General features: G+C 35.8%; 1 protein-coding gene across 1 annotated transcript in view; it reads left to right on the top strand.

Annotated features, from left to right (window-relative positions):
• Positions 1-13,307, top strand: part of FAP (fibroblast activation protein alpha) — a 76,875-nt gene that overhangs the window by 51,637 nt on the left and 11,931 nt on the right. Inside the window, exons 19-23 of the mRNA XM_054562578.1 lie at positions 1,680-1,727; positions 7,047-7,145; positions 7,482-7,551; positions 8,283-8,477; positions 13,205-13,259. Of these exons, the coding sequence (XP_054418553.1) occupies positions 1,680-1,727; positions 7,047-7,145; positions 7,482-7,551; positions 8,283-8,477; positions 13,205-13,259 (467 nt within the window). The remainder of the gene's footprint in view (positions 1-1,679; positions 1,728-7,046; positions 7,146-7,481; positions 7,552-8,282; positions 8,478-13,204; positions 13,260-13,307) is intronic.

Here is a 13,307-nt window from a genome sequence, read left to right as displayed (position 1 = left end):
TCATTTATACCCCAGTCTTCTCAGATCTCACCATTGCCCTTTGCCCTTTGCTTGTTTGGGACCAAGGGTGCCACTCTAATGCCACTCCTTCCACAAAGAAAGAAGCTCTTCTGAAAGAGGGCAATTGTACCTCTACCCCAGCCTCCATGTTTATTGCTTTTAACCCATTGACTGCCTGAGCAAATTTATTCTTTAAAAGTATATGTCCAGGTATTACTTTATTCTAAAGGTCAAGTAAGTGACAGTGCTTCAAGATGTGTAGATCTTGTTAAAATAGCCAGTTTATACACAGAGAACCTGAATTCTATGCTGCAATATATGGTGGACACTGGTGTGCTACCCAGACCTCCAGACTTCAAGACTGAATCATTTTTCTAGCTGCTGGGAGGGCTGGTAGTTGACACCTCACAGCCCAGTCCCTCCCCCCATCCCCTGGGGATTGCTCTCAACCCAGGCTATGCCCCATGACTGCTCCAATATGTCATGTGCATTGCGACTGCACTAAAGTGCACCATCCCTTGCTGCACCAACTTTCCTCCCCTCTCCCACAGGTGTGTATTCTTCTGGCCCACAGAACTCTTTCTGGGGCTGTTTCCTAGGGAAGTCGACCTTGCATAGCATATTTGAACAGACAACATATTCTATATAAGTTTATTTCTCCATGCATTAATTACTTCAAAAAAGATGCTGGATTCTACCTACCAAAATAGACTGAATCAAAAAGACAGATTGAAAATACATTTTGGGTACTAGTGATGGTTACTTGATAATGAAGGCACAGATAAAACTGGTCCTTACAGCATGATGTCTTGCCAGAGGCCATATATCACTGCTGCTTCTAGGGTCTGTCTGCGTAATTATATCCGAACTATTCAGTATCACTCTTGGAAAAGTGCACAGGCAACTCTTCTCACATCTGTTCTTTGACTGGGCTTGGATCTCATGTGTTGTTTAAATGTAACTTAAAAGATGGTGTTTGCTTCTTTATGGGGGAAAAAATAGTTGCAGAATTAAAAGTTGTACTGGGTTGGCCAAAAAGTCCATTTAGTTTTTTCCATAAAATAAAACGTGCTTTTCTCATTTTCACCAATAATTTTATTGATTTTGATATTTTGAGTATGTTGACTATCTCCCACTATTAGTTTCTAGTGGGTAGAGACCAAGGGTGCTGCTAAACATCTTCCAATGCATAAGAAAGCCCCACAGCAAAGAATTATTTGACCAAAATGTCAATAGTACCAAGAAATTTTGCAAACCGTTTTTGGCATGTTCCATCAGTCACAGCACCTTCTCCATATACTGAACACATCTTTTTTGAGTGTTTCAGCTCCGTTTTTACCTTTCTTGGCATAATAAAGCATGAAATTACACTGAAAATGTTGCACATCTTCTTCCATTTTCAATACCAAAATGGCTGCACAAAAATTCACCAATTCTGATGTTTTTTTTAAATGCATGCTGATATGACAGTTGTCACAATGCAATCTAACAAAATTGTTTCGAATGAAGTTACAGACAACTCAGCACTACTAGAGCCATCATATGGAAAAAACCAAACAAAACTTTTGACAAACCCAACACTTGAGCTTGATGTAATCACAAATACTACAAGAAGTTCTCATAGAAAACTAAGCATTATTTTAACACTAAGCCATGTTTTGTTCTCCCTTTGTGCACAGGCCCAGGCCTCCCCATTTCTACTCTTCACGATGGCCGCACGGATCAAGGTACTCTCTCTAGTATGCAGTTGTCCTGTCTATAGAAACCCTGAAGTTTCAGACGCTACCTAGAAGAAGCAAGAGAATTTCCCCACACCCATAAGAAGAATGTATCCTGTTATCATATACCTTATGATTATAGCTTATTATTACAGAATTGGATATTCTTTGAGTCAAACCAGATCAAATGAAATTTAATAACTATTTGCAGTAAGAATCTGGTACAACACAGATGAGTTATATCAGAGAGGTTAATTCTATCTTCCCCAATCAGCTTTATAAAAAGCACAGAAGCTTAGAATTGGAAGGAAACTTAGGATATTTAGTACAACCTCCCTCCCCCCCTTTTTTTGTAACATCTTAAACTGGAGATAAATTCTAGATATAACTCCAGTTCAAAGCAGAAGGTGATATCATGCTAGCTTTTTTGTTTTAACAGCTACGTCACACTGTTGCCACATATGAAAGCCCTGCAATTTCGAGGCTCTATTTTCAACTACTCGCAAGATAATCCTTGTCCATCTCATATTTATAATATCGATTCAAAATAGTTCACAGATCAATGATAACCCTTTTTTTTCTCAATAGAGTTATCTAAGGGGATAATCGATCTGAAACTCTTCCTGAGGTTCTCCATTATCTTTTAATGTACAATTACACAATGTTATAGCGTTGAAGCTGGTGGTGACGAGGGACGAGGGACTTCAGCACAATTTTGGTGACAAGTTGGACCACTGCTTTTTCACCAAAACTAGTGGATTAGTCTGGCAGGCAGCTCAGTGGCTCAAAGATACGTGAAAATAAGGTAACAAGGAGAACAAAGTCAATTCAGTAGCTCTGGACAGAACAGGCATTGTAATAATGAGATTGTGAATTCAGCTTCATTTTGAAGTTTTTTCTTTTCTTTTTTTTGCTTTGGGTCTAATAATAAAATACTTTTAAGAATAACAGATTGTATTTCCTAGTTTGGCTCATCTCAATCTTCAGAACTTAAAGCAGTTGTACTTTAAAATCTGTAACTTCTTGTTTTAATGGAAGTTGCCATAAAAGTACAATTCCCATTTTTCCATGACTGCAAAATGAAGGTCAGCCTCCCTCTTCCCAGACACCAGTTTCTGTAGGGCTTACACAACCTTATTACTTTACTTAATATTTACAAATATACATAACATATATTTATATGTTTTCTAACTCGCAAGATAGAATGCACATTTTTTAAGAGCACAGTTTTGCAAACTTGTCTAACGATTCAATTCTCCAGAAATGTTTATTATAAATGTTCTGAGGTTCTTCCCAGAAATTTCAATTAAATAGAGCCTAGATTACGTTGATTAAGTTAGGTAACTTGTATTTTTGATAAATTCCTAGACAAATTTCGGAGTTGCATTTTACAACATATACTGTGTCTTCTATAGTAGTTTTTTCATCCATTTTTCCATTGAATTTGGTGCCAGAAATCTTTATTCGACAGATTTTTATTAAGCACCTGTCATATTAAATCAGACACTGTGCTGGAAAATAGATCCTTACAATGAACTGATACTGGGTCAGATATGGTCTCTGTCCTCAAGGAAAATACAGATCAACAGGGAATGCAAATGTGTGAATAAATAGTTACAACACAGCAGGGTAAAGTACTAAGATGGGGGAAATAGAGAGAGCACAGAAAGCACATAAACAGGGCAGCTCATCTGGGTTTCTGGGTTAGGAAGTGTTTCTCAATGACTGCTACATTAGACAGGCGACCCATCAACATGAAGAAGGGATTGATGTTGTTTGGATATTTGGCTTTGTCAGTGGAATGACATTATTTATTTTTTTATGGAAATGAGGGACCCATAGCGGACAGAACATTTTGGGGAAGATGACAAAGTTTGTTTTGAATGTTGAGTTTGAAGTATTGATGGGATGTCTGAGGGGAGCTGTCCTGAATAGTTTTGAATCTGGATGTTGAAGGATTGGTTTGGACAGAAGATGATGGTCAAGAAGTCACTCATTGTATGGGCATTAATGACATGGTACTATAGCCATGGAAGTGGAAGTGACAGCAGTATGGGAAAAAATGAGAGGGGGCAGGGTAGAGGAGAGTGAGCCTAGACTACGACTGCGTGGAACACCAACGTGAGAAATGGAAAGAGAAAGAAAGATATCTGTAAAGGCGACCAAGAAGGAAGAGAAGAGGGAAGACAGCCTTGAGAGTATGTTGCCCTGAAGAGCGGGTCAGGGGAGGACCTGTGTCAAGTGCTACAGAGAGTGAGGTGAGGCCTGCTTTAACTCCATGCGCTTAGCAGGAGGGAGATTAGCATTAGCTTGATCAAAGCTGTTTCAGTGAAACAATGGAAGTGGAAGCCAGGTTGAAGTAAATTTAGGCCTGCGTAGGTGGTAAATAAAAAGAGGCAGTATTTACCATAGGTCTGACTGATGAGAGAGAAAGGGTTGATAGGGGTTTGATTTTGTTTCTCAAAGATGATGAACATTTAAGCATGGTTAAATGTTGATGGAAGAAATCAGACCCAAAGATGTAGAAGACAGAAAGAAGGGAGGTCCCTGAGAAGTTGGGAAAATTGAGTCCAGAGGCAGGTGAAGGGATTAATCTCTGGCATTGTGATGAGAGAGAATGAAGAATTATGTATGCAATTGGATGAAAGTTAGAAGACATTGCAAAAAACAGTACAACAGCTTCATTGTCCCTGCAAAGTGGGTAAGGCCATTTGAAAACAACAGAGAGTACTTGAACCAGATGCTATAGAAACTCAGAAGAGCTGGCACTTGACATGGAGGGCCCGGTTGAGAATTAGTTGCTTCAGGCACAGCAGGTGCTCATTAAAATTACCCTACTGATGGAATGACCTCATTTATCAGTTTATTTTACAAATTCTTCACATAATTTAATTAATGGGCAAATATGGTAGTTAATATGATTTAAACAAAAATCTAATACATGATCCATCATTCTTACCATTGAATTTCATCATAATCAAAAGTCTACAAATATATAGAAAAGACATACTGCATGTCAGATGCTAGATACTAAGGATGCTGGGTGCTGAGGATACAATGAGTGAAACAAGGTAAAACAAAGTGCAGCTAGGGCTTTGCCAGTTTATAGGCTTTTACTGCAAAACCACGTAGAGAAACCCAATCAATTGCCACTCCTCCCCTCCTCACAGCCCTATGAAATTCCAGTTTGCTCCAAGGGGTGAAAAAATTGCCCACTTATCACTTATAAAAATGCAACCCTAGACTGTAGAAACATTCACAAACTTTTAAATTAAATTTAGCATTTCAGTCAGTTATGAATCAGAGAAGTTCAATAACAAGGAACAGGATGGAGAAGAAATCAAAGTCAAAGCAACCTGGAAACTTTTATTGTCTCCAACTAACCTGTTGGAAAAATGGTAATAATAGGAATAAATGAATAAATAATGCAGCTACACTGTGTGCTTGCTTCACACAGGATTTGTGTTATCCATGAAAGCTCAACATATAAAACCCACACAAGGAGAATTAAGAGCAGCCTTCATTGTACTCAAAATTGTGTCTATTCCTTTTACTTATTGATTGATCTGCTTTTAACTTTTAAGATGACCCAAGTATTTCTTTCCTGATGGGTTAGCTGAAGTTAAAACAAAATTTATGTATCTTATACAGCTTATGAGTGGGGATGCTCCCAACTCCCGCTCCAAAAAAACCAATTATCTTATTAAGCCTTGTAGTTCAGGCCTTCCCTGCTAGGTGAGGGTTTTAGGAACCCACCTGGCACTGTGAGAGGCTGTGTTTAGCTTGAGTGATTTTTTTTGAAGAATTTTAACGTGCTTGCCTCTTTCATGAGTGATTTACGTGCACACCTCTACCCACACTGTGCTAAGTGTTCAGCAGTTTTTGACCTAAAATGGCATGACCCTGGTACCCCACTCTGCCTGTTCACCTGATTTCATCCCAAGTGACTTTTTTTTGTTTCCCTGGATGAAAAAACCCTCAAAGGGAAATGTTCTGCCAATGGGGAAGAGGTGAAGCAAAAAACAGCAGGATCACTTACAGGCATTAAAATCGACGAGTTTAAAAACTGCTTTGAGCAGAGGAAAAAAATGTCTTGATAGGTGTGTTACATCAAATGGAGAGTATTTTGAAGGTGACTGAAATTTAAACATATAAGAATAAATACATATTTTTTACAAACAAATTCAGGGTTATGTTGGGTTCCCCCTCATATACCAAAAATATTTATAATTGTTCTAAGATTAAATATAACATGTTGGAGTAAAATGCCATAAATATATGAAAACTGAGAGTTATAAGGGAAGTGGTTTTGCAAACATAGTGTAGCTCCAAGTCCTCTTCTAGTTCCCCATCTTCAAGAATTACTTTTTTAAAAAGTCACAGAAATAAGTCCATAGAATGTCTTTTGTAGGAACCCCTATATTTTAGAAATCATTCAGGTCCTCTTTTTTAAAAAAAAAAAAGCTATAAACTCCACATATTATATGAAAGTCTAACTTTACTCTAGAAGATCCCTGATATTGGTCCCAGGTCAGAATAAAGCCTATGAAAAGCCCTCTATTTTTGGAAACTCAATTTATAACATCAGAAGATATATGGATTTGTTCAGTTTCAAAGATTAAAGTGTGAAACATAACTAAGATGAAATATAAACAATTGTTTTTTAGACTCTCTTTTAAGCTGAAAGACAGAAAAAGATCATAGTGTATATATATATAGTTGTTTTAGTAAGATATATAACTACTATGAGAGAAAGAATCTGAAGAAATAGGATACATAGTAATTCAATACAAGAAAAAGGAAGAATATCCTCTATTAATCAAGTACAGAAGGAAACGGTTAACAAAGAAATAGATGTTTTAAAAACACAGAAATGTATTTGAATTCACACACTAAAAATTTTAAAACAACTTTTATAATTACTTAGATAATTATTTTAAATTTGACCTTTCAGAAATACAGATTTTACTCCTACTACTTTTTTTAGTAAATGATGATATAAATGTACCTACTTGGGTCGTAACTTCACGTTAGAAAAGAAAAGTTGGAGATGGGAAGATATGGTTTAAGAAACATTCCTAGTTCTGTGATTCTCCTCAAAATGCGTTTGATTCTGTGAGAATAAGTTTAGGAGATAATGATTGTTGTCCTTCATAAGTTCATACCTGCTTTAAAGGCTGGATTGGAAATAAGTTTGCCAATATGAAACTCCTCAAATAATCCTTATGTAGACTAAGTTTCATCCATACTAAATCCAAGGAACTTTTAGAAAGGGAATTTTCTTATGGAAATGCTACTAATTAAAAATTAACATTTTATTTTTTTAAGAAATTAAAATCCTGGAAGAAAACAAAGAATTGGAATATGCTTTGAAAAATATCCAGCTGCCTAAAGAGGAAATAAAGAAACTTGAAGTCAATGAAATTAGTAAGATCTTCAAAAACTTCCCATTTATATATGTGAAATTGAGCACTTATCTTGCTTTAAAAAAATGATAACATAAGTTATATAGTCCAAATCTTATAATATTGCAGGATCTAATTTTAATTTTAGAATGTGTGTTTCTAGAAAAACAATAATTCAAGATTTCAATTAATTCACATATTAGACAAAATATGTAAAAAATCTATTTAAAACAGTTTTTTATTCTTAACAGTTTACTAGTGCTAAATTAATTTTGTGTTATTAATGTTATTAAAGGAAATAAATAATGCTATGAGTATAGTGGAATAAAAGTTACTCTCTCTCTTTTTTTTTCCTAAGCTTTATGGTACAAGATGATTCTCCCTCCTCAGTTTGACAGATCAAAGAAGTATCCCTTGCTAATCCAAGTGTATGTAACATTTTCTTTGGTGCAAAAACTATTTACTGGAAATATGTTGGATTAAATACACATTTATGAGACAGAATAAACTGCTCTCCTTAGTAACATTTCTTATTGATGCTGTTTTTATATATTCCTCCACTAATAAGAGTAAATAAAATATGGCTATTTAAATAGACTGAGGAAGTTTGGGATTTTAAATGGACTTGCATTTGCTGTGTTGAATTTCCTTTGTATGGCAAATTGCCGAATGTGTCAGAATACCTTTGAGATAAATTGCAGCCAAAAAAAATATTGTAAATCATCTTAGCATCTTATGTAATTGAGTTTGAAATGAAATAAGGGAATGGAATACATTTAGTGGAATCACACCCAAAATCAGTGCTGACCTACACACAATTTGCTTAAAACACCATGCATTTTTTTTAGTATATCTTATGTCTGCTTTTAGCAAGTGGCAGGTGGCAGAAATGACGAAAAACCCACACATATTCCTTGAAATGCCAACCCTAGATGTATCCGTTTTGGGGAATAGGAGAGGCTGTGTCCCAAAACAACTTCCTTGTAGCAAACCTCTGGGAAAAGCCTGGTCCTCTCTTGATTTTGAGCCAGTTCTAATGCCACTGTTATTGAAATTTTATCATACAAATGTACTGGGAACTATGAAAGGCAATTCTTGGCCATGATGGGAAGTTGAGTTTTACAAAAGAATCAGAGATTGTGTCTTTTCTTTCCTTTAGGTATGGTGGTCCCTGCAGTCAGAGTGTAAGGTCTGTATTTGCTGTTAGTTGGATATCTTATCTTGCAAGTAAGGAAGGGATAGTCATTGCCTTGGTGGATGGTCGAGGAACAGCTTTCCAAGGTGACAAACACCTGTATGCAGTGTATCGAAAGTTGGGTGTTTATGAAGTTGAGGACCAGATCACAGCTGTCAGGTGAGCACCTGTCATTCAGATACTGACGTGCAACAAAAGTTATGGCCTTAATTCTTTTTGTCTATTTTTATGTCTATATTTCCAACTTCATCTAAAATTATCATTAATCTTAAAAGGAATATTTTTGCCCAATATGAGAAAAAATGATTGATGGAAGGAAGCTGAAAAATGTGTAGAAAAATGACTTACAGTGATAAGTGACAAATACTGTCTTTCGATGTTTGTCATTCTAATGGCCTTTCATTTATTAACGTGGCTCACAATTAGCAGAAAAATTTGTATAACTCCAGGGATGATCTGTGGAAAACAAGACAGCTGAATTTGCTCAAGTATCGTGGATTCTAGCTCACAAATTGAGGAATAGGTCAAGATTTCAGCACTATATACTAATAGATGTTAAGCATTTATTTGTAATTAAACCAGCTGTGAAGCTCAGTTGTGTTAGCATGAAAGTGTTTCTTTATTTCCATTTGAAAAAAAGTTCATTTTACATTCTAGAAATATTATGAAAACATTTGGAGAAAAGACAGGTTCAGAACCTGAGTTCTACTTCCCAACTACATTCTCAACCGCAATTTATGGTTCAATCATCTTTTCCTTAAAAAAAAAAAGTAACCAATATTGTTGCTTATTTGAAAACATTGTTTAGGATTTTTCTGGATGTTTTTGTATAGTTTTTGGGTGTCTGTTATTATGATATAAGTAGATGAAATTAGAGAATTGTAGTTTATAAGTGTAAAAGCTAACATAGGCTGATTGTACTTAGTCATGACTGTATATGCGTGGTAACCAAATGCCAAACACTGTTTCACACCAAATAGCAATTTAGAAAGTTCGTTAATACATTTCTTTGATCATTTTAATGTTATTAATAGTTATTGATTTTAATTCAGCATATATAACACAGATTGTATTTACCATCAAGGAGCCAGGCCCAGACAACACTTTTCTGTATTGTGTCTATAATTAAAGCAGAAAAGTTTAGACTCACAAGTAATTATTTTTTAAATAGAAAAGTAATCATAACTCATATGTTTTAAATTTTTTTCTTCCATACTGTGAACAGTAATACACACAAAAATGGATTAAAAACAGGCTATTTGAGTAAAATCTTACAAATCAATAAGTAGACTATCAAATAACACTACACAAATCTGTAGATGTCATTTATGCCTAACATGACGGAAGTTTCATCTTTTTTACTAATTTGTATTATTGACCTCTCTACTATTAACTCTGAGAGAGTCTTCTGCCTGAGAGAGAGAAGTAGAGGGATAGTTAAGAAAAAAAAAAAAAAACTTCACAGGGAGATTCATTTCCCATAAAAAAACTGCAGGTTGCCTTAATGGGAATATTAGCACAATTGTCAGCATTATAGACTTAATTTTTTTAAAAGAATTTTTTTGCCACTACAGGTAAATCTATTTGTATTTAAACCATGCAGTAAACACCAAAGACATGTAAATCCTGGGACTACATCAAAAGGCAGAAATGTAAATTATGCCTTATTTTCATAATTCAGTTAGATATTTTTCCAGAATTAATTAATAGAGCTAAAAAGTGGTTTGTTTTGGCATTGGCTAAAAAACAATCTCACGAGCACCATCATTTCATCACCACAACCTAGCAATAACAACAAAAGATGGTATTATATTTTTTGGCCATTTATTTGCCACCAAAAGTGCAACATTGAAATTTAAGAATGTCTCAAAAAACAGAAAAGATAGCTTTTTAATATGTTCCTTGGATGGACTGAAAATTTAAACCTGAAGCCCATTCTATGAACTTTAACAACAAATTATTATTTCTGATGTTCAACATAGAGAACAGCAAGCCACAGGTTCTCCTGCTTCTCACAATAACTTGAATGTCTTTGGCACTTAGAATTGAAGATGGACCAGAGATGTTAACTGGCTACCTTTATCTTCAATGAGCCATTTTTAGGATGGAAGCTAAAGAAGGCCTCCTATAGATCTGGCATATGTTCACTCATTTACTCAGCCTTTTAACAAGATCAAGTACTAATACATGTCATTGCAACACGCTTTGTATAAAATTGTGCAGTTTACAATCTCTACTTTTATTGTACTTACAATCTTTGTAAAGTGGAAACCTACGCTCTAAAGGGACAGCATTGCTGTTCGATAAAACTTTCAGTAAACACTCTAGTGAACAACGAGCAGCTGAGTGGCCCACACAAGGGACATACGCAACAGCGGAGATGCCGGTTGGGGCTGGCCTTGGCTTTGCAAAAGTGAAAGGGAGGGCTTGAAATCCAATGCTTTGAGAAAACCAGCTAAAAAGGATAGATTTATAATGATAATTCTGGGAATAACTCAGCCACAGGTCTCCCCCAGAAACGTTTTAGGGATCTAACACTGAATGGCTGACCTAGGGAACTGGGATTGTGGTCTCTCTGTGGTAGCCCTCAAAATACCTCCCCCACAAAAGAATGAAATTTGTCTCTGTGAATCTCTTACAAAATTCAATCTGGATGAATTTTTTTACATAGTAAAAGAAAATCATATATACATGTTTGGAAATAACAGTAAATATCAGTCAGGGTCAATAAATAAATTCAAACAAAGGAAAGCAGGCGGAAAAAAAAGAAACCACACACCTTCACAACTTTTGACTATACAAAAGAAATCTTTCAAAGGAGATGCTCATGAGGTCAAAGAATAAGTGAAACTAGAAGCTGCTTTCTTTGGGCTCCTCTGTAAATGTTCCATATGTGAGAGGCGTAATACTCCAGTAGTTACGGCGTCAACTCTGCTCATTTGGAGTATACTTGGCATTTTTGACATTCTCATAATTTTGAAACTTTATATAACTTGAGGGTTAATGGTAAGGAGGAATTATATGACAAAAGTACATTATATCATACTGTTATACATGTTACCAATAAGGACATTTCCAAAATAGAGTAACAACTAGAATTGCAAGTTGATCTTTGGTCTAGGGCCATTTTTATGAGAGAAAAATTGTAAAGTTCAGTCCAGCATCCTAAATTAGAAAAACATGTTTTTTCATTTGTTACTAACATTTTGTTGATTTAACCACATTATCAACAGTATTTCTGATAACCCTTCTGGAAGCTTTTCAGAATTTGGAGGTAAATTTTATAGAGCCTTGTTGGTCTCATTGTGCTCAGATTATCTAGGTAACCTTTAACCTAGTCCTGCCACATTAAGTGTTAATGTTTCATTTCCATGTTAACTATTGCGCTATCATTTCCTGTAAATGTCATCATTTCAGAATAAACCTAGGAAGGGAGCTGTTAAGAATTTCCTGTTCCCATATATAACCTGTTATTTGCTTTTGCTTTAGTCGCAAGTAATACGATTGCTAGCTTCTGGGAGATCATAAAAATCACGTTTGGTTTTATGGCCCAGGACTGTCTTCAAACACTTGAGCTTACTTAAGCTTACTCTTTTTAATGAGGGAAGTGAACCTTTTCTTCTTTCATTTGGTTTTTGAAGTTTGTGGAAGAACTGCCAAAATGCCACAATTTGCTGCACATTTTCTCTGCTTTAGCATGAGCGGCATCCGCACAGGTAGCTACTTTCCATTTGCTGCTGCATTTCTTCCCTGTACCCTCCCGTGTCCCTCCGAATCAGTGTTGGGTAAGCTGTGACTGACGGGGCTCCTTCCCATCTGCTTGTCCCGGGCGTTTGCCCAACTCTACGCATTGGAGATGTACACGTCGAATCAATGCAATGAGCAAAATGGTCACTGTAAGAAACTCCGTTTTTCAGCTAATGAAAATCACTCCAGTAGCTTTAGGAGAAGAATCAGAAAGAGCATTAACATAACTGAAGGGCACAAAAAAAGTTGTGTTTTTCTGGGGTCAGGTGTGTTACTGTGACTCCTCCCCCACTTCCTGTTACTGTTGCAGCCTGGCCTCCGCAGTGGCTCCTCCAGTCGCTTTTTTTTTCCTGTTGTTTCCGTTTCTCTGAGAGTTTCCTGAGTTTTTGTCAAACCATTTCCAGAATAAAGCACAATATTTCTCAAACACTAGCCTTCAAGGGAGCATGAAATAAATTAGCTTAAAACACTCTCCCTTCTTTTTGGTACCCACCTAGCAAAGTTACATTTCTGACTTTTAAAAGTGGCCCGGCTGCATGTCCCTTGCTTTTAAGGAGAGATTCATTTTCAAAATAGTTTGCAGATGGAGGCTCTTCCGTGACGGAGCTCTGTTGAATCATGTCCATATCCTAAAAGATACATATCATTGTTCATACCATGATAAATGGAGGGCGATTTAATATGAGATGGAAAAGAGAGATGGATATTTTTCCACGGATGGCTGTGACCAACAGCGAGATGGTGATTAATATATAAGTAAACAAGGTCATGAGAGATTAATGAAATTTAAAATAGCAACAATATAAACCTCCTTTTCTGAAGCTGAGGATTTGGAAATATGATCTTAGTCATGGTGCTCTTACTTCCTGTGTTACAGTGAGCACTGACACAATTAGGATATGAGACCATGAAAAGTACTACTCAAGAGATGGACAGTAGATCTAGAGGATCTTTTTACCCTTTTCAGAAACATGATAATATTATTTTAATTATTTGTAAATGTAGCCTGATTATGCATGTGTTTAAACAAAGAAAATGTAGCATTTCTATTAAATTTTTGGATTAAATATGCTTGTGTAATGAAGTAAATGTCATGTGTACACACTTAAAATTCTAAAAATTTGTTTCTTTTACTTTAGAAAATTCATAGAAATGGGTTTCATTGATGAAAAAAGAATAGCCATATGGGGCTGGGTGAGTTGTTTTATATGTTTTATGCCTGTTATTCAGTTCAGCAATCAT

The sequence above is a fragment of the Pteronotus mesoamericanus genome, unplaced genomic scaffold, assembly GCF_021234165.1.
Source record: "Pteronotus mesoamericanus isolate MK-2021 breed Mesoamerican mustached bat unplaced genomic scaffold, CSHL_Meso_final scaffold_651, whole genome shotgun sequence".
Classification (NCBI taxonomy): Eukaryota; Metazoa; Chordata; class Mammalia; order Chiroptera; family Mormoopidae; genus Pteronotus; species Pteronotus mesoamericanus.
This window is presented reverse-complemented; position numbering and strand designations above follow the sequence as displayed.